Source organism: Pelecanus crispus, chromosome 1, assembly GCF_030463565.1.
Source record: "Pelecanus crispus isolate bPelCri1 chromosome 1, bPelCri1.pri, whole genome shotgun sequence".
Lineage (NCBI taxonomy): Eukaryota > Metazoa > Chordata > Aves > Pelecaniformes > Pelecanidae > Pelecanus > Pelecanus crispus.
Window position 1 is genome coordinate 43,789,178 of NC_134643.1, and position 24,131 is coordinate 43,813,308.

General features: G+C 38.8%; 1 protein-coding gene across 5 annotated transcripts in view; it reads right to left on the reverse strand.

The window, feature by feature from the left end:
- The window catches only part of OSBPL8 (oxysterol binding protein like 8), a 96,002-nt gene that overhangs the window by 12,581 nt on the left and 59,290 nt on the right, over window positions 1-24,131 (reverse strand). For all 5 annotated transcript variants that reach the window (XM_075724851.1, XM_075724988.1, XM_075725054.1 and 2 more), the window contains 8 exons: window positions 18,676-18,746; window positions 13,969-14,049; window positions 12,954-13,055; window positions 11,511-11,714; window positions 6,829-6,913; window positions 5,488-5,659; window positions 2,118-2,352; window positions 546-730 (listed from right to left, as the gene is read on the reverse strand). In XM_075724851.1, coding sequence (XP_075580966.1) covers window positions 546-730; window positions 2,118-2,352; window positions 5,488-5,659; window positions 6,829-6,913; window positions 11,511-11,714; window positions 12,954-13,055; window positions 13,969-14,049; window positions 18,676-18,746 — 1,135 coding nt within the window. The remainder of the gene's footprint in view (window positions 1-545; window positions 731-2,117; window positions 2,353-5,487; window positions 5,660-6,828; window positions 6,914-11,510; window positions 11,715-12,953; window positions 13,056-13,968; window positions 14,050-18,675; window positions 18,747-24,131) is intronic.

Below are 24,131 nucleotides of genomic sequence, written 5' to 3' on the forward strand. Positions count from 1 at the left end.
TGTTCTTTGTGACATTAAATCCTGTTCCACCCCCACTGAGGTTCTTCCATTTGTAAAAGGTACTACTTTAGACAACCAGCCTACTCATGTACAGAACTTGCTGTTGAATGATATTTCAATTTACAGTCTTTGTTAGCTACATTTGAGCAGGCAACTATAAACCTGAATGGAACTTAATACTGTGTTTAAAAGGTTAACTGGTACTGTTTTTTTACCATTTTAAATATGCCTTCTAGGAAAAAAAATTAAACTAATTTTGAGAAGTCTTCTAATCAGTCTCCAAAAGCTAAACCAGAAATGTCTGCAACACAATTGCTATTACTCAGAGGGGCCAGACTTCAAGGTGTACCATATGAGCTCTCAGGCAGTCAGCTTTCAGAAAACAAGGATATCTGATGACTGATACATTGTCAGACAAACATTCAAACCCTAAGCGGTCTACAATGTTGTTTAAGTAGACCGGATCAAACGTTTCAGTATACACTGTTACCCCATTTTAGTTTAAAAAATGAAAGGAATGAAAACCAGAGATAGGATTGACTCACTCGGACAGAAAGTCTGCGTGGTAGTAGTAATCAGACAGCTTGTCCAGGAAAGAACGAGGTTCCAAGATAAACGTAGGCAGTACAACCTTGGACAAGTCCATTCCTGGCCGGACTTGCTTCAACAGTGTCCAAATCAGACTTTTGTTTTCTTCTGACACTACTTCTGTCTGAGCAGCCTCCCCTGCCTAGGATGAACAAAAAACTGCTTACAGAAAGGAGAAAGAAAATAATCCTCCAGAAGACAGGTCAACACATTCTAAGGACACAGTGAAAATGGAAAATGGATACTTAAAATGCACGACTCTGAGAAGCTGAAGCAACTATGGGAGAAAAATCAAGTTTCTCTAAATACACTTACGATACATCTTTAATGAAGTATGACAGACATACTGTTCAGCATTAAAAACTGCATTTTGTTTTCATCAGCCCTAAAACTAAAATTTGAGGTAGAATGCTGTTCAGAAATTCCGCCCTTAGTCCTTTCCTAGGCATCAAGTATATTACCCTGTGTTCTAATGTACAGGACTTATATTGCAAAAGGCTGTTCATTCTACCAACTTTCGCCCACCATGAAAGCTGAAACATTTATGCTTTTCACTGCCTTGACCAGTCAACAGTATCAGTGATTTTCCTTAAAGAAAACCACTACTTAGGGGTGAGCAAAACCAGCAGCCGCACCCCAATATGCTCCTTCCTGTCCAGGAAGAGGGGAGACATTCTTCCTTACAGTTTCTGAGAGGAAAAGCAAAGGTTGTATGAAAAGCATCCCTCTTTCCAGAACAGTTCTAAAATGCATACTCAAGAATTTATTGTCAACTCCTCAACTTTTCCTAAACTACTGCTTCTTCTAGAAACAACACTAGAAAGCAATAAAGCACAAATATTCATGTCCCATAGGTATGAAAAAAAAAAAGGCCAACTCATAGTTAGCACTTGAGAAGAAAGGGGAGGTCTGTGAAAAAGCTCATCTCCATTTCTGTTACTAAGTGTTTTGGTACCTTTATAGCAAGTAAAACATACAAATCCCTGTCATATTTGCCTGTGTAGATACATAAGGCAATCTGCAGAAGTGAAATGGCAGCTCTGGGGCATTGTATTAGAATGCAAGGTGACATCAGAAACACAGCAAGCCTGCCCCTGAATTCTGCAGACCCCATGGCTGCTTAACTCCTCTCTTGCAGCAGAAAAACAGAGGTGTCGCCCTGCAATAAAATATTCAACTTGAAGATTTTTACTTGAAGAAAAAAACAGGAGTAAGTTAATAAAAAGCAAAAAGAAGTAACAACAAAATGACAGGTAGACATGGTCAACTTCTGCTGCAGGTGGCCCTTTCAAACTGAGCTCCTTCTGTCTGAGCAATATTCCAGATAATCTCATTATCTCTGTCAAAACCTCAGACACAACAGTGGCAAAGCAGAGCAGAACATGGGTGAACAGAGCTTCTTCCCCCCATTATTGCTGAAAATATGAAAGCCAATCCTGCAAGCTAGCTTTCAAGCATAGTCTGACCCCTAAAAAATCAGCTTGCTATTTGGAGGAGCTGCTTGCTCACTACATCAACAGCACTTTTACCTCCCCAAGTTCTTCATGACTCTGTTCTAAGTAAGTAGTTTCCTTGATATCAATTGGTTCTGGATCGATGTAAGAATCGTCCTGTCGCTCCGATGTGTCGCTATCACTTTCTTCGCTTTTCCCCAATCCATCATTATCAGATTCCTCGTGGTCATGGTCATTTTCCTTATCAGATTTGTCAGAGTACATATCTTGATCTTTAAAGTGATGCCGTTCAATTTCACTGTCATTTAACCTAAAGAAAATAAAGGCTAAATGAATCTTCAACTTCACACAATGATTTCATGCTTCCAAACCAGTATCCTAATAAAATACACACTAAAATTGCCAATATCAAGCCTGATCTGGCAGCAATGTCAAACTAGCTTTGCTGGAAACATATAAGATGTCAAACACACCAAGTTTAGAACAGTTCCATTGGAAGAGACCGACAATGGTCTTCTAGTCCAACTGCCTGACCACCTCAAGGCTGACCAACAGTTAATGCATGTTATTAAGGGCACTGTCCAAATGCCTCTTAAACGCTGACAGGCTTGGGGCATCAACCGCCTCTCTAGGAAGCCTGTTCCAGTGTTTGACCACCCTCTCGGTAAAGAAATGCTTCCTAATGTCCAGTCTAAACCTTCCCTGGTGCAGCTTGGAACTATTGCCATGCTCCGATCCCTGGACACCAAGGAGATCAGCACCTCCCTCTCCACTTCCTCTCCTCAGGAAGCTGGAGAGACTAATGAGGTTGCCCGTCAGCCTCCTTTTATTTTTCCAGACTAGACAAACCCAAAGTCCTCAGCCGCTCTTCACAGGACATGCCTTCCAGTCCTTTCACCAGCTTTGTTGCCCTACTCTGGATGCATTCAGGGACCTTCATATCCTTCTTAAATTGTGGGGCCCAGAACTGCACACAGTACTCAACGTGAGGCCGCACCAATGCTGAATACAGTGGGATAATCACCTCTTTTGACTGGCTGGTTACGTTGTGTTTGGTGTACCTCAGGATGCGGTTTGGCCTCTTGGCTGCCAGGGCACACCACATATTGTGCCTATTATCAACCAGCACCCCTAGACCCCTTTCTGCAGGGCTAGTCTTCAACCACTCCTCTCCCAATTTATACTTGTGTCTGGTGTTACTCTGTCCCAGGTGCAGAAGTTGGCATTTGTTCTTGTTAAATTTCATGCCATTGATGATTGTCCAATGCTCCAATCTATCTAGATCCCTCTGCACGGCCTCTCGTCCCTCAAGAGTCAACAGCACCTTCCAGTGCCCTGTTGTTCAGACAGTACTTCACCAAGCACATAGTGAACCTGCTCATCTCACAGCTGGACAACCTGTCCAGAAGGATGCTGTGAGGGACAGTATCAAAAGCCTTACTAAAATCCAGAAAAACTACATCCATCACCTCCTCTTCATCCACTAGGCGGGTACCTTATTATAGAAGAGTATCAAATTAGTTAAACAGGACTTTCCCTTTGTGAACCCATGTTGACTGTGCCTGATGGTTGCATTGTTCTTTAAATGTCTTTCAATAGCACCCAGTATGATCTCCATCATTTTTCCAGGTATTGAGGTTAGACTAACAGGTATGTAGCCTCCTGGGTCTTCCCTCGCGCCCTTCTTGTAAATTGGAATAATGTTGGCTGGCTTACAGTCAGCAGGGACGTCCCCAGACTCCCAAGACCTTTGGTAGATGATCGAGAGGGGTCCTGCCATAACATCCACTAGCTCCTTCAGTACTCTGGGATGAATCCCACCAGGTCCCATGGACTTATGAAAATTCAGCTGATAGAATTGGTCTCTCACAATTTCAGTGGCCACGAATGGAAAGTCACTGTTGCCTCACTTGTGGTCTTCCAACTTGGAGGACTGGGCAGCCCAAGGTCTACCAGTATTATTAAAGACTGAGGCAAAAAAACATTGAAAGTCTCTGCTTTCTCTTCACCCCTATGTTTCAGGTGACCATCTTCAACAAATATCAGTCCAACATTTTCCTTGGACCTCCTCTCGCTGTTAACGTACTTTTTTAAGCTAGCTCTTAGTTGAAGCTAAAGTTGCTTTCACCTTTCTTCTCCCTCTCCTGCCAACCCCATTAAAACTAGGCCTGCAGGTTTTGTTGCTTAGACAGTTAAGCACACTTGAATACGCTTAGAATATGCTATATCCAAACATCTACTTAATTAAACCATTATTCTTAATTAGACTTAACAGTTGTAGCTAATTGCTGTGATTGTAATCTGGGCCAGCTGCTGATATTAAACTACTATTCATGAGTACAGATCTCCAGCTGAATTGTACACAGCAGTTATATTGCTTTCATGAGATAATGGAAGGAGCACAACTGTAGCTGAGTCTGCTTGGTCATCTGGATAGGGCCTTCAATCTGGGCCAGGGGCAATAATTTGCCTTTTCTGTGCTTTTCTCAGACTATCTATGCCAGAAGGAATTGCTTTTCTCCCAGTCCAGGTCTTCTGTCTCAAATACAGGCACATACTCTTAAGAGCAGTACAAAATTCCTGCCCACCAGAAAAGACAGATGGGCAGCTAAATCTTCATGGGTGGAAGGGATTATTTGAAATCAATTTACGTCCACCTGAAAGCACATCAAATTGGTGGAAGATTACTGAGAGAAACTCTGCATAGTGCAAGCTTCAGACCCAATTATTTCAAATAAAGGACTAAATCTTTTATATTTTCTAATGCACTTTGGTACCACAATTGAAATGTTTGAAAACACCATTCATTCACCATGCTTGCTTAATAATGTATTTCCACAAAAGCTTATACTCCAAAAAATGTGGCTGAAAGTATTTACTGAAATAAACAGGGAGTTATTCAAGGGCACTCAGACATTAGATACCAGATAATTTCAACTTTTGTGCATTTAATTTAATATAATAATAGGGTGACTGAATCATTATTTATCCATCTGATGATTCAAAGCTGAGACATGCTGAAACCATTTAAATAATGGTAAGATTATTAATTTATTTAACCAAAAAACAGCAACTTGTATTCACATCTACCAACTCTTGTCACATGTACTAAACTTCTTATTTTCAGGCGAAGCTAACAAGAGAGATGAACTTCAAGATACAAGAACTTGAAACTTTAACAGTTTAACTAAGTACTTAAACTTACTGATGTGATACTCAACTTTGAGTTGCTTGGGCCAAACTTTCCTCTGTATCCACTTTGTGTGAAAAAAAGATTTTTTCTTTTTATCCCCATACAATATAAAACACAGTGCAAATAAGGCAGATAGAGAGAATTCAGAAGCAAAAAGAACTGCAACCTTAGAAAGAGATTTTCCCTGTGACGAAGTTATCACTACAAGGTTCTGCCAAAAGGAGAATCAGGTTTAGTAATTAATTCACTTACGGTAAATTTTCTCCACTGTGCAAGTTGTTGGCACGAAGCAGACCATAGAGAGACACATGAGTACTGTCTGCTGAAGAGTTCAAATCATGTTCTTTACCTTCTCTAATCATTGTACGTTTAAGCAGACTTGAACATTTCAGTGCCAGCTCCAAAGCATCCATCCAACACCTGCCTAAAGACAAATATATTATTAGGCTAAAAATTAAGGATTTAACTGAACTATACAACTTCCATTTCCTAATTTCATGATCCTTTTGGTCTGCCTACATTGCCTTTGAAGACATACTTCAGAGTTGTTCCATGTTACGTGCACTGGATTTTATAATTTGGTGGGGACATAAAAACAACTCACAACTACCCAGCTCTGGTACAAGGGATGCTTCAGGGTAGGACAAGCAAGGTAAATCATGATTCTGTTAGAGCATGTTCCAGCTTTTCTTCCTTAATGCAAGTATGATTCCATCCAGAGCCTGCCTGTTGAATTCCTCCAAAGTTGCCTGCAGCCCTGGCTCTAGTTTTTAAGACTAAGTAACTTCATCAGTTCACAAAATTTGCTCATGTAATACAATAACAATGTGGAAAAGCAGCTATAATGATAGCATATAAATGCCATTTCAATATAAAATAGCAGACGTTCTAATTTTTTTTTTTTTTTTGGCAAAAAGTAACTAAACAAATTTGTGTGTTCTTTCCACTCCTTATTTCTTCATTTCCATGTATGTCATCCATTTTTCAATACAGAAGGCAAATAGAGTCCTATTTTTAAAGTCTGCAGGGGTATGCTTAAGTAACCAGTAGAAGGAAAGCAGCTGCTAGACAGGTTACACAACCATCTTAAATTTTGTTTCCACACTGTAACCTTTGAAGATGGTTGCACTGACATCAACCACCACCTTCCCAGTGACAAAGGGTGTTACAAAACTATAGTTGGAGGGAATTTTTACTACTAGAACTCTGTGCAACTGCTGCACTTTGTAATACACAAATGCTTTCATTAGAAAAAAGGAAGGCCACATCAGCACTTCAGAAAGGCACTAGGCTTGATTATTTAGACATACTTTAATGTAGTTAAATCTGAAATAAACCTTTCCCTCTCCTCTACCCAGGCAACACAAGGCAACCACAAGGAGTTCAATGACAGTTTCTTTATGCCAAATTTTTCCTTTAATAACCATGAAAAACTACTAGTACCAACACAATTGAATGCACTAAGTTAAGGGAGAACCTTAATGATTAAACTGCAATCACAGTACCGTAATAGACATGGTGAGACAACTGAAGCCATCTCTTTCTAATAACTAACTGCTGTCACTGCAGAAAACCACTGAAATATCTATTTACCATCTGATTCTGAAGCAGCTCGGATGATCAAATAACTGCTGGGCAATGGCTGAGTTATAGAACCGACTGCTTCACCTTTGGGACCCTTGAAATACACAAAACAAGCAACAGCATCAGACATTTTAATTCAGTTTTACAGTTTATCATTCAATGTAATAACAAGCTGACACACTGCAGGGCCATTTACTGTCACTCAGCAACATCTAATGAAGACATGAATGGGAAGATGGACAGCCCTCTTTTACTGGATTTCTTCTTCAAAGTCTTCATTCTAAGCTCCCAATAGCTCCCAATTCAACCCCACTTTAAAAAGAACGGTCTTTGGGATTCAAATAATTTTTGGCGGGTTTTTTTTTGTAAATCAGACTTGGCATAGCAACTTGGAAATGCTCTGCTGATGCTACTTATAGCAAAACGACAAAAGCATCAAAACGAATGCCACAGAGGAGTCACCCTCACTGTCCGGGGATTCCTGCAGATGGGTATAGAGAGATCACAAGGGACAAGCCATTCCTCTTCAGCTCAATATTTCAGCTGAAGAGGTAAGATTGAAAGCAAGCAAAACAAAAGACATGTCTGTGGGGTGGTTTAAGAGAGCTGATTTACAAAAAATGCTGCCTAGTCAAAGACCCCACATTTGTAAAGCAACTGGCTCTTCCCCCTCCAGTCTCATTTGTTCTGGATGAGAGCAAAGGTTCCTCTCAATTCCTGTGAGGATGTTATGGTTCATAGCACAGAGAGACACGAGGGCAAGCCAAACCCCTGCAGAGAACAGGAGGCCCTCTTCAGTGATCCACTTCATGCTTACTTTACATGACAACGTGCTTGGTGTCTCAGCAGCATCCTATGCTCCAGAACTCCACGATTTTTGCCTGTCTTCAGAAGACAGATGAGTCAACTGATATTTAAATAAAATGGAAATATCTCTCCCACCCAAACACTATGTATTGCTATAGGAACCCACTCATCCTTTCTCCCTCCCTCCCTCCCCTTCAACCTCTCTACCTATCCAGTAGTCAATTCCACATAATATTTAGGTGCCTAACTGTAGGCTTGGCATTTAAATAAAAAGATGACGCACAGGTCCATAAAAGACATTTAGATGCTTAAGTCTCTCTATAAAGGGTATCAGCAGAACACCATGACATTATGTTCAACTAAAAGACACACAGAGGATGTCAAATGCCAAAGTTTAATTTTCACTACGAAGTTCTTCACATTCCAAATTAAAAGAAAAAAAAAAATCCAAAAGACCTTTCCATTTCTGTCGAGCTTCATTTTGGAATAAAATGCTAAACACCATTTTAAAGCCCGTTCAAAAAAACTTTACCTATGGTAACTTTAAGACAACTGGTAGGCAAAGAGGGCTGTATTAAACATACTTGAAGCTATCATTGAAAGCTGGGTTAAGCCTGCCTAACTGATGAGTTAACACATTTTGGTCTGGACTGATTTCCCCCAGATAGAAGCCTAATGAAAAGCCAGTACAAGGCTTAGAAGAGGGAACTGGAAAGCCAGCAGAAGTTTTGAGCAAAAGCAGATAAAGGCAGATATTTTAGAAGCAAGCAAATGAAACAGCCAGAACGTTTCTGAGGGTGAGAGGCAAGTAACGAGGAGTCTTGGTGGCACTTAATACCAATACAGGCAAGCTAGTGCTGATGTAAATGATGTTCAGAAACTCCCGAATAGTCAGTACGGAGTAGCAGCAACTTGGGTGTTAGAAACAAGATTCCAAACCTCAGTCCCCCTCCGAGCGGGGAGGAAGTTGTGCCTACGAAAAGTCTTTGGTGAAGCGGCAACATGGGGATTAGGAGGTAGCTAGTTATGAGAACCAGGAGGGACAACTCCATGCATGAGCAACCCTTGCCCCAAGGGTGGGCAGGCAGGGAAGAGGTCTCACTCTCAGCGGGCCCCTGGGGAGGGGAGAGCACCGAGGCACAGTCCAGCACCAGGGCTGGGAGAGGTGCTGGGGCACTGCACAGAGGGGACCGTGGCACCAAGGGTGCACCAGTGCCATGCAAACACCTCGGCCATCACAAATCCTCAAAACTCTCGGGTCACAGGACACGGACTAAGGGCAGATCTCTGCCCATGAGCTCTCCCCTTTAGAGTTATACTGTGGACATGCAGGGTACACTACTTACTCTGTACCAAATTACTATAATTTAGAGATGAAGTGTGGTTTTGGTGTTTGTTTTTTTTTTTTTTTTTAATGCAGGAAAGCTATACTCCCTAGGTGCTTTGACAATACATTGATTAAAACTGAATGAGTAATTTGCAGCAAACATTTAAGTAGGTTGACTTATTTTGGAATAACTGCTTGTGGATCTTGATTTCCTCTAATTGATTACTGTTCCAAAAGCACTGGACTTTTTTTTTTTATATCACCCATTATGGTTTCAAAATCAGTTTTCAGTATGTTAGTGTTCTGTACAAGAGAGACATTAGTTTCCATTTGTTAGGTGACTTTATTTGAACCGTCTCTGTTCCTGACAGAATGATGGTACAACTACTCCAATGCAAGGTAACGAGCAAGTTAAAAATTAGACTAGATTAAAAACAACTTTGACGTTTACTTCCTACAGAATATTCATGCCAATAAAACTCAAATGCCATGAACATCCAGAGAAAGCAATAAAAACTGATAAGCAGTCACACTGGACTAAATTTACTCATGAAAAATTATTTGCAGTAACTCTTCTAGTTATTAATTTTAGAAAACTGAAATGGCATCAGGACCAGGCACATGAGGAAGACAGAACAAAGTGCAGTGCATCAGCTACGTCAGAGTGCAGGAGGAACATCAAAGACCACAGCAACAGGCTTAAGGGAGCGTGTGAAGTGACTGGCCACAAACTACTGCAGAAGAGAATTTGCAGTGTGCCAGAAGGACACACCGTGGGAAGTGTGTTCAAGTGAGAAAATCTCCTGCAGTACTTATACCTATGTAAACGTTTCTTGCAATGTCATCTTCCTGCACTGACCGCAAACAAGGCTCATTTTGCCTTAGACTTCAGGCTTGTTCTGGTAAATCTACTCTGTAAATCAGTCAATTGCTATTATGCTTATGAAAGTTTGCCTCATGATAATAAATCTGTAACTGGGAGATTATAATTGACTAGGTAAACAAGGCAGAAAAAGGTTTCAAACTTCAAGGCCTTTCATCTAATTAAATCCAGTAATTCTCAACTGCAAATAGCCATACCAAAATGAACAAACGCCACTCCAGCTCTCAGCACATTTAGAATGGACAATATCAACTTGTTCAGGTTCAAAATTTGACCTACCTTAAAAAAGTAAAAATCTGGTGGGGCATGTCCTCTAAATTCTAAATATCTAGTTAAAAAAACAAACAAATCCATTTCTCATTGCCAAGCAATAAAGAAATATAAGACTGATTTGTGATCTTCTGCAGACAGGCCACCACTTTGCAATGTATGTATACATGATCATAAATAATTAAAGTACATTAACACCAAACCCTATAGCTTTGAAAAAGGATATGAAGTTTGTGTTCTGCAAATGTGAGATCACCACTAATTAGTCAAAAGTCCTCCTAAGCAATATTAAAATAAAATCATTCAAAAGTAACTATAAAAGATGGTCTAAGTTTGGTAAATTTAGATAACATTGATAAGGATAACAATTCAGAAAGACCAGAAACAAACATCAGGAATTATACTAGCTGACTGACTTCCCAGTCTGAGATAAGGAAGACAAAAACAATGCAGCATATTCTACAGATGTGACAGTACATCTATATCAATTTAAGATTCAGAAGATACCATCTCACAATTAGTAGCTATCTTAAGATGTATGTTGCAGAGGGCATAATTAATTTATTATGACAAGGGTCCTAATATTGTACAGTAATTTCATCTAAAGCAAGATACTATTTCAGGAGGTAAGTATGTTCACTTGTGCTGTGCTTCCGCACCCCCTCTCCATATGCAAACACAAAACAAGGAATACAATAGTTTGTTTACTAGAGTATAAACAATGAGTAATAGCAAACATTAAAGAGTCTTATGAGAAACTGAAATAAACTTTTGCTGTGCAGAACACACTATGCTTTTCAACACTTACAGATAAGAGCTGCTCATGATATTATGCCATGTATGACAAAGCAAACAGACACCAGAACTGAAAGAAAACATTTATCTTCCTAAAATTGTAGCCAAAAAGAAACACAATTGGCTAACAAGTTGCAATATAAGCTATTAGTGCACAAAGAAGTCATTTGAATTTCTACTCTTACCAGCAAATTGAACAAGGCTGACGTTTTATTACATTAATATAGGTTTGGAAGCCAAGAAATGTTTGTAACATATCTCAACTCTTTCATTTTGATAAATCACTTCCCTCCTTAATTTCTCAGATTTGATTGATGTAAAACACAATGTTATACACTCATTCCTTCTGCTTACATGATTGCCAGTGATGGCATTAACCTCTTTAATGGCATCAATCTGCACACCACACTTCTGAAGCTATTTACATATACAGAGCAGCATAAATCAAATACTTTTTGTGATGAAGAGGACTAGATGTTGAAGGCTTATATTCAGAATAAACAAACCATTGAAGTTATAACAGAAAATGCAGTTCAGCTTTTCGTTAAGGTTGTCTTATAGCTGGCTAATGCTAGTCATCTGTTAAGAACCACATATGCTACCACTAACCTTTATAGCCCATATGGACTGCTCCAAAGGATGAAAAAGTTTGAAACAGAAGCCATCTTTTTTAGAAGGCCTCTCAATGAGTTCACAAGCGTTCAGGAGCACCGTTCCTACCCATTGGCCATTTTTGGGGGTTTTGTAAACAAGCAACACTCCTGGTTTCAGTACACACCACAGTTTGGTCCAGCTTTTCAAGGTACCACGAATCTAGAAGATAAATAGTTACAGTTATACCTCAATGGAGCCAATATCAAAACCATACCCCTTAACAAAATGAAAATTAAAATTGAAATTATTTCCTAGCTTTTATTTCAAGCAAAGTTTATCAAGTCCATCAAAAGTTTATCCAGGTTTATCAAAGACAATACAAAGGCACAATTTCAATGCTCACTCTTCTATTCTTTCTTGATAAATACTTATTTTACAAATGGGTATACACACACCCAGATATTGGAAGCATGACAATTCATCTGAAACCTTCATGCATTTTCCTATCTGGAACATATTTTATCACTAGCATGAAGACAGGATAATCTTTGGAAACAGAGCTCCTCTGGAAACAGGGCAGACATCTGATAAGAAAAATAGGATATTCACAAAATAACTCAGATACATTTGAATTTCTTAGATAAAACGTCTTATAACAGCTCTTAGCTTCAACCCATATGTGAAATGTAAGATCCTTTCAAGTCCCTGAATTTGCACATCTGATTAGACTGCTTGCATCAATTCTGTCAACTCTGGATTTTAATTACTTCTGTGTCTGTAGGACTGAATGCCAGCTTGACCTCTGAGCAATCGTTTAGCCTGTTTACATAAGATTTTTGCCAAAACTGGAGAAACTTTTTCCAGACAAGCTATTGTTTGGAGCTAACTATATAAATGGGTAACAGATCTTTTTTCTTGTACAATTTCCAAGGAATATATTTGCAAACATAAGGAACTATATACAAATATATAAACTGCACTACTGTTGATGATACTGACTGCTATCTTTGAGAAATTAATTCCTCACTTTTTGTACCAGTACTAGAGAACAGTTAGTTCTTAAGAGAGGAAAGCAAAATTAGCAGAAATACACAAAGAAATCTGTATGCAAATACCTAATATGACTGAACCACTTTCACTACTGTTACAAACCCATCAGAGCTTCAATTCAAAATGTAAAATAAAAAGGACAAAATACGAATCTTAAACCAACTCATCTGAAGTTAATGGCTATACACACAAGATGCATGTGACTGTGGTGACTGCAGTAAGTGGGAGCTAGGTTCCTCTATTATTCCCCTAGGACTTGAGCACAGAGACTCTGGGACGCAGTTAGTGGCTGCCGTCCTTGAAGAAAAACATTAACAGCAAGTAAAAGATTGAGCCTTTTCTATTCTGGTCAGAAAGCAGCAAGCAGCTGCTACATCTTCCACTCAGGTTTCACACTTGGATTCTGACCTTCAGCCAGTCAGCCATAACAATAACTGATGGGTCTGTGATAGTGCTAAGCAATTCTTTTGTAGCTCTCTTCTTTTCTTCTCTGTAATTTTTCTTTTGAACCTGTAAATAATAATAAAAATATTTACAATGCCACAGCCATAACCCAGTAATCAGAGCACAAAAAGACATCTATCAGTGTAAGCTGTGGAAAAACCTGCTAAATTCAATTTGCAACACTGATACAGAGAAGTAGCTTTAAAACACAGCATTTGACTTCAAGGTGCAAACAACTATTTCATGCTCTGTTTTGAGAGCAGCTATGACGTAACCTGTTTCAGATTCTTCTGCAATTTGCTTTTAAGACTGAGGACTTTGAAACTCCTGTTAGAATCACAGTGGGAAAACCAACCAACCAAACAAGCCTCCTCCCCTCCTTCCTTTGCTGGTGTAAAGTACAAAACCAAATTTGGGCTAGATTCAGATTTACAGCTATGTTACCTGATCAGTAGTCTTTACACACCAGTTACTTTCCCTCCCCAACAGAAGTCTGCAGCAATGTATCTCCCTCTTTTAGAGGCAAATAATTTTATGTTTCTCCTGACATGGTATCTGCCAAACAGTGGAGTTTGGTCTTGTTACAATAAAGGGGGAAGAAGGCAGTAGAAAAACCAGAGGTACTGCATGCAAATTGTAACTTTCATAATTCAATTTGTCATTTCATTGCATGTAGATGTTCTGAGGTCCCTGCCAACCTGAATTATCTATAATCTTCTCAGTTATCCCATAATCTTGTGCCATCTTAAAGACTGCATTATAGAAACCCATACTCAAGTAAGAGTACAGTAAGATTTGAAGAGAATCAACACCACAACTTCTCACAATACTTAAATATTCCACAGGTCTCATCACTACTTGGCATTTTTGTCTGCTTGTTAGAGAAGATGGTAAAACTACCTGAATGCATTAATAGAAGATAGTAAAACTATGTGAATGCATTTATAGTCCATGAGGAGTTACTTGGAAATTAATTCACCTTGAGAGATTCTTTTTTTGTAAGTTTGCTTGAAGATAAAGAGATGTCCTTTTCAGAGCCATTGAAAAGCTTGGATTCAGACTGAAATTCACAAAACGCATAATAAATAAATTACAATGATAGATACAAGGATATATCACTGTTGCAGGCACTTTAGAAAGTGTCTGAAGTGCAGTTATGTTTGTAAGGTTCCCATTCCCACTCACTTCTCTACTGTTTCTCCCACTTAAAAAAACAAAAAAAAAACCCCAAACCAAAACCAACAAACCGCAACTTGTAACACGAGCTGTTCACCACCTATTTATGGAGTCTTTTTTCATAAGGGTTTTATGGGAAAGAAGTCTGAGATTCCTCCAGAAGCTCAACTATACACAGTAAATATTTAGCCCATGTAGCCTGTTACTTGATATGTCGCAGTCTTGACTAGTTAGGCATTATTTTAGCAGAGAGAGAAGGTTTTAGGAGAATCCTGGTGCTTAAACACAGGAGTCATTCCCATGTTCCCATGACATACAAATCCCAACATCTTCATTCACAACTTGACAGCTCCTCCAAATGGATTGCTATAGAGGCACTTACCCCATGACCCATGAAGGAGAATACAAACTCTTCAATCTAGGATTCAGTGCTCTATAAATTATCAGAGTACAACTGCCCACCAGTGGCACTTGTTCTGCTCCTTCCTCCCTAATCCCACGCTCTGATTACTTTTTGCAAGTCATCTTCAAGAAGAAGCTCACAGCGGCGATAGACGGGGGAACGAGACCCAGGTTTGTTCATGAAACCCAAGTCCTTGTTCATGGCAGGACAATATGCTGCCTCAGCACCACATGATTTCTCCCTCCTGCCTCTCCCCTCATCTTGTAAGGTTCAAAGTTTATTCCTTGGCATCTGTTGCCTACAAGTTGAAAGGGAACTACAGACACCAAAGATTCATCCTGGGATACAGAGCTCTTAAAAAAACCCCAAACAAACAAAAAAACAAAACCCAAAAACAACAACAACAAAAAAAACAGGAGTCTATCACACAGTTATCATGTCATTCCTACTGCAAGTCAGAGAACACTGAGTAGGTATCCACTATGTATACACTTCAGATAAATTGTGAAGAGTTGCACTTCTTTATGCACTGAAATATAAGCCTGATGGACCCAAAGTTCCTGCCTAGTCAAAAAAAAAAGAAGAAAAAGCAAAAATCAATGTAACCTTCTAAACTGTAAATTCAAGGACAGTTTAGGAGAAGCTGTTCAACATTTCTGACTAGTCATTTCAAATTTCAGACTGCAAAGTCTATTCACCAAATTTCTATTTTGGAATACTACAAAATGACAGTCAAAAAACATGCAAGTTTTGAGAAAGCTTACTAAAATAATAAAAACAGTGCACTTGAGCACTTCTTCTTAACAGAGAAGCTGCTCAAACCAAAGAAAAATTAAAGATTTACAAGTGGAACAAAGCAATTTAACTTTGATCCTACTTTGACACCTTTAATTCAGAACTAAGACTTTACAGCAGTCTACTTAGATACTAGCATCAAAAAGATATGTGCAATAACTGGCAAAAAGTAATTTTATCTCAAAATCATTTCAACGATAAGTAGATGTTCTCTAACTTCCATATACATCTTAAAAAAATGAAGGCAACCTCTTCATTTTGTATTAAAGATACATTCTTAACACTGAAAGTTTAGCTTTAAGACAAGCATACAACTTGAAATTTAATTCCCCTGTCTAGAAGTTAAAGGAAATACAGTACTTTAAATGTAATAACAGAAGAGGGAAAAATGCTTATCACTGTCACATAAGAACAGGTAATGAACTCGTTATGCAAGCTATAACAGAGCAACTTAAGTAAAACATTCATAAATATTCTAGTTGCTCACTAACAGAAAGACAATGCAATCTAAAGATCATGCATATAAAAGCCCCAAACCAGTAAGTATCACAGGTTACAAAAACTCATTTTCTCACTATCTCTGTTTTAAAGCTCACTAATATAACACTGAGTAGAGGTCCATATTTACCCATCCATGATTATGAGACAGATCAGTGATTTGTATATTTTTAAGCTACTAACTTACTCAGTGTTACATCCACACAAAGTGGATAGGATCAAAATTTGAAAGAAGCAAACATTTTAAGAGAACCTACTGCAACTCCCAGCGAGGTACATTCAGTACCAGATTCTGGGCAAGTCTCATCACTGCTTTTCCATCCATCCTTACAAAGAAGGGCTGCTACTTCACCTCCACAGCTGTGACAGACAGTTACCATCTTCTGTTAGACTGAAGTTTATTTGTGGGTTATAAAGGAAGACTAGTCTTATCAAGCCCCACATGCAGTAATTGGAAAAATACAGATGAAGAAAAATATGTATTAGAAGTAGGAATATTGCTCTCATCTTTGATAGTAGAAAGACACAAACAAAAGTAACAACAAAGCACAGAAAGACTGAAGATCTTAGAAAGACAAGAACGAAGAAAAATAAATATACGGAATAGAAAAAAACAAATTGGATAGTCAAAGAGAAATGATTAACAGAGTCTGAAATAGATCCAAGTTAAAAGAGACAGTATTAACTTGATTCCCAAGGAAAAATGATTTAGAGGTTTCTGGACCAACACAAATATTTTGATCAGAAGAAAGCTGGATGGTAAAGTATGCTTCCTTGATCTCCCTGACAAGTGAGGCTCTAGGATGCAGTAAAGCTCAAAGACGCAAAGTTTTGTGATTCCAAGTCAGGTGTAAGACACCAACAGCCTGAAATGCTTAGCTACACACCACAGAACTGCAGCATCAGCTGCAGAAACTAACCTGCTCACCGCAGTGCAATTCTGATGACACCATTTCAGCAAGGAAATGCTACTAAAATCTTTAAGTCGCTTTTATTTCCTTCGGTATCTCTTTAACATTTCTCTTTAAGGCTGACACATGAAATATCACAGAAAAATTTGTGTCAAGAACTTGAGTGCAATCCCTCTGTCTCCTAGGGGTGCGGCTGCTGGTGCCCAGGGCCAGCTCTGACAGCCTGCAGCGATAACCTTGGAGCTGACCCCCGTGGAAAGAGCCGTGCGTGAAAACGGTGAGAAAAGGCATCTCCCCCGTGTCCCTCGGGAGCTAACTGCGTCCAAGCTCAGGTCCTCCCCTTCCCCTGCAGAGCAGCCCACGCCTGCTGTGCCCTGACAATCTGTTTAAGCGCCTGTTACCACATTTGCCTCTGTAAAAACAGCAGACATCCTAGCAGAAAACAGAAAATCACACAGCTGGGTAATTTAAAGCCTTTAAACTCTATCCTGTAGCGATGCCTAAATAAGAAAAACAAGTGAACTTAGCTACTCCGTTCAGTGATCAAACCATACGCAACCTCCTCCTCTGCGAAATGCAGTCCTTCCCTCTTCTCTTTAATTTCTTGAAGAGAGAGACCGACCTGTTTTATGAGACACTCCACTGAAATTTTTTTTTTTTCTGGAAGTCCACATTCTTAATACATAAAAATCCCTAGATAAAAGTTTAGTGTATTGACATGCCAGGCACTTTTGCTGACCAAAATGTTCACGCACTTTAAGAGTTAAAATAGGCCAACAAATAAATAAGGTATCATCTGAGTGACCCATACGATGCTCTAAAACTGACAGCTTCTATAACTGTAAATTAGAAATTTAAAAGGATTTGGGAAAGGAAAAAAATAGCTATGGTAGATTTTTCTCTACACTACTACGATGACTTTTTACACAAATCTCTCATCATGTGCATACTATTTCTATACCATCAGAAAAGAACATTTTATTCTGAATAAGAATGCTATTCCAAACTATTCATGTAAACAATTGCAATCAGAACAAAACACAGCTCTAGAGAGAAAAGACCTGAGATCACTACACAAAAAGAGTCTTTTTGGTTGCTCAGGCAATTCATATTTTCTTCCTCTTTAACGTTTAGCCACCCCAAGATGCTATGGTTTTGGTGACTGCAGTGTCCATCTCCCAACTCCACTCTGGATGTTCTCAGTTCTCACTGCATCTCAGTGAGCCTTTTCCATCTTGGGACTACACAATGATGTCTATGAATTTGCCTGGCTCCTGCCTTTTCCATTTCTATTACCTAGACTACCAGAAAGCATAAACATGCATAGCAATTATATCTAGTTAATGTTCTACTGAGCATGCTTTCCTTTGCACTCTCATTGCCTCAACGAAATGGGCCTTTATACTTGAATTCTGAGGTACAGAAGCCTTTGGAACAGAAGAGACAACAGATTACACTTAACTATGTTTTACTCTGGCAATTTAAGCCATTAAACTAAACCTTTTCCAATTACACTTTCCTTACTATTCTTATAAGAAGATTTGTTACAGCTCAGTGAACAGTATCTGCACCTACAGCTTAAAAGGATTTTAAATTCTGTTCCATAGCAAGACTTGGCCTCCATCCATCGTTACATTTGGTAAGGCAACATCCCACCCCAAGATGATGACGAGAAGATTCCACATTTCATTTTCACTAATTTAAACTGTAGATTTTCATGTGATGTCATCTTGAGAACTATATTAAGAAATTCCCTTTAATCTTTGCCTATTGTTAAATGTGAACAGTAATCTTCAGGATTATCTACAACAAAAGTTAAATACATTTGCATTTAATTAAAAATGCACTCAACTCCTTTGCACACTGACTTTTTTAAACCAGATTAGGAGGCTGCTTTCCTTACCTTGCTCTTTGACATAGAATGTGCTGTATCCTCTTTGCTTTGTGACACATCGTCCTTCCCTCTGTCAAAACCTTAAAGAAAAGACAGCATTGTTGCAAATTATTTGAAGACACAACATTTTATATGAGCTAGCCTTTGAAATAAATTTGCAAATTGTGTTTAGCATAAAAAAAGTGCAAGCAACTTGTTTCAAACAATGTATAGATACCAGTCCATCACATCAGTTAAAAACGTATCAGCTACTACAATATAAACTAATTTAATACCCACTACAAGGCGAGAACGGTCCACTGTATTTGGATGGTGCTGTACCCAACCCAATAACCAGATGAATTGTGAATATGGTGTGCAAACTTTTGTCCTTTCATCTTCTTATTCTCCCCTATCTGTGTACATGCATGCACAAAGCAGAACACTAAATAAAGCCTTTCTTGGTTTGTTCATTTCTGTAGCTAGAAATAGTTGTTAAATACCACCTACATGAAAGCAGATTTGAAACACTGATTAAGATCACCAGCCAGTTCTTTGCAAGAAAATGAAAAAGGTTGCTTACATTAGCCTTGAATTTATACTTTCAACTTGACACTGCATAAGCGTAACTACAAGGCTTTATATTAAAACACTTGTCGAAATCCCACATTTACCTTCTGAGAGCGACTCACAGTACAAACCGCATACTTTCCCAGTATCCAAAAAGCAAAGCGAGACATGGCTGTAGCCAGTATATGTGTGACAATGGAAAGGGGGGTCACAACTGGCATTAGTGCTGCTGCGCAGCTGCTACGTGCCCCAGAACATATACTGAGAACCTAGCATCCTCTTAAGGAAAAATAATCTACTCTGGTTATGAGACAGAACACCTCAGTGATCCATTTTCTTTGAAGAGGTTGGTGGCAGATAAACAGGAATAAAACAAACTGCGCAATGTATTTATCTGAGTAAATAAAAATGCCATCATTTGCACACCCTCCAGACAGCAGGCAGATAAATATTAAGTCATACATGAATTTCAGGAATAATCCATGCAGCTGAAAAGCCTTGCATAGCTCTGACAGTGGTACCCTAGAGCTTTAGCCCACCAGAGGTCACTACATCAGCAGATAAATTGCATAAACGGACACCAAAAGCTCTTCTGAGCTTCCCTTTGAACATGTTCCGAACTCTGAAATAGAAATTGGTACTCTAGTCTCTAAAATGAGAAGATTTATCAGAGAAACAGTTTGATTTCACATTCTTCAGGGGAGTGTGTGGAGGTGTGGGGAAACTATGAGCTTTAAAAGAATTTTTATTAACTCTCTGTAGCAGTGTTGAGTAGTTTGTTTGGTGTAGGATTTTTTTTTTAATTAGTATCTTCACCCTTCAACAACTTACAATACCCAGAAACAGTAAGACATAACTGATTCATCTATCACAAATACGCATCTTGGGAAGTTTCACTGAGTTATAGAGGCATTAGGTTGGTCTTCAGGTTACACGAGAAATCCAAGATTCCTCTTAGCTTTGGTCTGGTAATCAGTCTTTTGGGGTTTTTTGTTTACATTTATTACCTTTTGCAGAGATTCTTTTTTAAGACCAGATTTTTTAAAATTATACACTGCAATACAATATTTCACTTCATGTTTTCACCAAGTAAACCTTACATGACTTTAAAGAAACCTTTACATGTCTTTATAGAAGCCCCTCTATGCACAGTTCATTAAACCCTTCCTTTTGAAATTCTTCCAACACATCTGTGATGGGTTTGTTCAGCTGATGAAAACCTGTAACGCAGAAGACTACTTGACCACAGGGAAGAAGTACTTAGACAGGCAGAAGATTTGTAGTACTAGGGAATCCGGAAAAAAACCAAAATGGCATGCCATGATCCAGAGGCCAGAGGCCACACTTCCTATATAACACCGAATACAAAAGCACATTTTCTACAGCACCAGTCATCAGGTGCGGAAACAAAACAAAGGTCGCTTCAAGCCTTGGAGGACTGACCTGCCTTAGTTCACCGAGAGGTTACTAGATTCGATGCCTGTCCTAGGCAGTCAAACACACACCAGAACCATAGTAATGAGGTTCTCTCCTCACCCCCATACCCAAAAGAAATCCCTCATTAGGAACCAAGTTCCACTGAAAATGTAATGCAGGAATTTTCTAATGGCTTTCCAGTTTTTACTTATTTATTTATAGGCACATACAGAACACTTAGTGATGGGAATCAAGGAGGAAGTGCTAAGTCAGGATTGTTCTCACACAAGAGAAGCTATAATTCACAGCTTGCTTTCTAAAGCACAGCAGCTTTAAGGGCTTTACACATTCTTATCTAAAGATCTAACACATGTATGTTAACATATGTTTTTATTTTCATAAACAAGCTTTCCGTTGGTATCACCAATGAAAACAGAATGAAGTACTCTGTCCCCGAGAATCAGACACGAAGACCAAAGCTCAGTTGCGTTTCCCTGAACTACACCTCCTTGCTTCCAGTATCTCGAGCCCAAGAGGTGTGCGTGCTTGCTGATTTATAAACACACCACCACACTCACTGTTCCCTCCCTTACTCACACACACAGCAAAGGGCTGCCTGAAAGGTTTGCTAGCAAACCCAAGTCAGGGTGCTGCAGATCCTGGAACACCTTCCACAGCTCCATCCTGGTCTCTGAGGAAACCCCACCAAGTCAGCTTCACATCCCACACCATCCTACTTGTCACCTCCCTCTTTGTAGAAGGGATAAGCCCATTCAGAATACAGATAGAAGGCTTTTCTTCCCATGTGCTAAAATGCATGTTAAAAAAAAAAAAATCATAATTCAGGTGTTAATCCAGACACAGCCTCACCCACTGTAAGAACATGTTTTCCAGGGAGCCTCTATTAAGATGGAGAGACCTCAATACCATAAGCAGTCTTACTTCTGACAAGAACAGTTTTATACGAATACCTCCAGCAAAATTTGTACTGAAACATCACAAAAAGCTATATATGGGCCCAAACTGAGGAAGATACACACTTTGCTGTGGAAATACTTGGTCAAGGAAACAACAACATCAAACAGAACAACTATATTCATAGAATCAATAACAAGAAATACTGTTTTTTCCCTTCCTGCTACCAGTTATGAAGAATAAATTTCTCTATGGATTTCTGACAAAGACAACAACAAAGCCAAAAAAGCTGTGCCTCTAAATGATGCTTTGTGTTATTACTCTTTTTTTAGTTTTGTTCACCCCAGAGGTACTGAAAATCGTAACACAAAAAGTCACTGAATCATTGTCTGGAGCACAGACTGCCAGAGTATGAGAGGCTAGAGGCAGGGTCTAATAAAAAGAATTAGTTTCAAGTTTTTCAATGTTTATCAGCAGTAGTTTTGGGCTTAATATTTTAGCTTACTTGCTGTTTCCCATCCTGCAATTCAATCAGGAACTCTTTAACAAGATAACCTGAGCTCACATTTCACAATGTAGAAATTCAGGTGTTAAAGATGCAGTCCCTTTCTGTAACTTCCTCTCCATTAAATCTCTTGAATTTGTGTATCATTTTCTACCTAAAATCCTGAAAGCAATCTTCAGAGTTAGGAGACAGTGAGCAAGTGCTATTTGAATCAACCTTCAGAGCTGCAGACTGAGCTGCCGGTATTACTTAACATACTTGCAGATTTAAAAAAAAAAATGTTTTCTAAACACAAGCTCCACTACTGTAGCCTCTAAAGCAGTTCTGGACATCAGGGATTGTGTTCAGAGCAACACTATGTCTTAGTAAACTTTCTCCCAGTGTGACCTTCCTTGTCTTAACATCACAGGCCCCATGGGCTCTGAAAGCTGATCCCAGCCCCAGCGCAGTCAGCCACAGTTCATGGTATGACCTTAGAAGCCAAGGGCAACTGTCCATTAGTACGTTCTTACTGTGAGCACTCAGCAAGTCCTTCCAAACCTTGCAGGTGGAAATCTACATGAAAACTCATGATGGGCTTTCAGACAGAGGCAAGAGCCTGACAACCACATGCAACCAGAACTCTGTACACGCAAGATGTCAATGAAACAAAATCAAACAGCGCCTCTTTAAAGACTGAGCTGGAACACGCAGTCAATACCAAAAGAAAAAAATCCTCTAAAACATCGTCTTCAACAATTGAGGAGTATATACACTGTAAGATTAGCATTAAAGAATCTCTAGGATAAAGTCTGTGGTAGGGTACATTTTAAAACAAAACTGTTTAGTTAAGAGATTTTAATTTTGAAGCATAACACAGGTATCGTTGTTTAAAGTCGCACCCGCAATCTGTCCCTTCAATCAATCTTGAGGGAAGGGAAAAACCAAAACCAACCACATAACATCTCCTACATCTCAAATGCTGGTTTTGTACCTCTCAACAAATACCATCTGCAACTAGGATACCTGAGAAAAATACATCAGAAAAAACATGTCACTTTTTAATGTCGGACCTATTTTATCCAAAAAGAAAGAACCACTATCCACTGGAGGCTTTTTTCCAACAAACAGAAGAACCTGTAAAAAAGCAATGCCATGCATGAAAAGATCACAAATAGCAAGCCAAGCAACAATATTACTGACTTCCAAATAAAAAAGCAAGTGACAGCCTGATTTGATTACTGGTGTGCATGTGTAGTTGTGAAGAACAAGTAATTGAGCTGAAAAACTATATGCTTCTGGAAGAACTATGAGCTATACTTAGTGGGAGATATCAATACTGGTGTTATATAATAAACATGGCAGAAAAAAAAAGGAAAAATCTTTTTAAAGAATTGAACACAAGAGACAATAGTCTTCTTAACTGACTGATGTTCAAGACCTTGCTGACAACCAGTTTTAAGAATACAATCCCATATTAACTAATTCAGATTCCTCCATCAATTTTGAAACTGAAGTAATCAGAAAAGCAAGCAAAGTCCTTTTATGTATTTTCTCACGGTCATGTTTTCTTTTGCAAACACCATATAAAAGAAACAACAAGAACTAAAGATTGTCCTCACTGTAACTATACATGAGTATCTTTTAGGCAGGCAGTAACTACTCCTTGCTTAAACCAAACTGAAAGAGTACACCTTCCAGCACATTGTTTAAATTATTCAGATATATGGAAGACTCCAAAAGAGAAAACTTCTTTTAGTTACATGTTTACACTTCTTTTTTTTTCATTAAAAACTCTTTCCATTTATTCTGCATTTTAAGAAATCAGTCATTGTCCACTTATGGACAGCAATCAGCTTTAATGTAGAATTCTATACAGGAAGGAAGCAAATAGAAAATGAATCCCTTTTTGTTTCAGTAATTACCAGACTACACACATTTATTTTAAAGGTAGGGAGGATCTGTCTAGTTGCCAACTCCACGCTTTCAAGCTTTGAGATCTTTATTTCCTGAGCAGCTTGAATAAAACTCAGTGTTAGATTCCTGGTAGAAGGCTAATCGTTTCCTGAAGCAACTGAAAGGAAATGTTACAGGGTAAAAC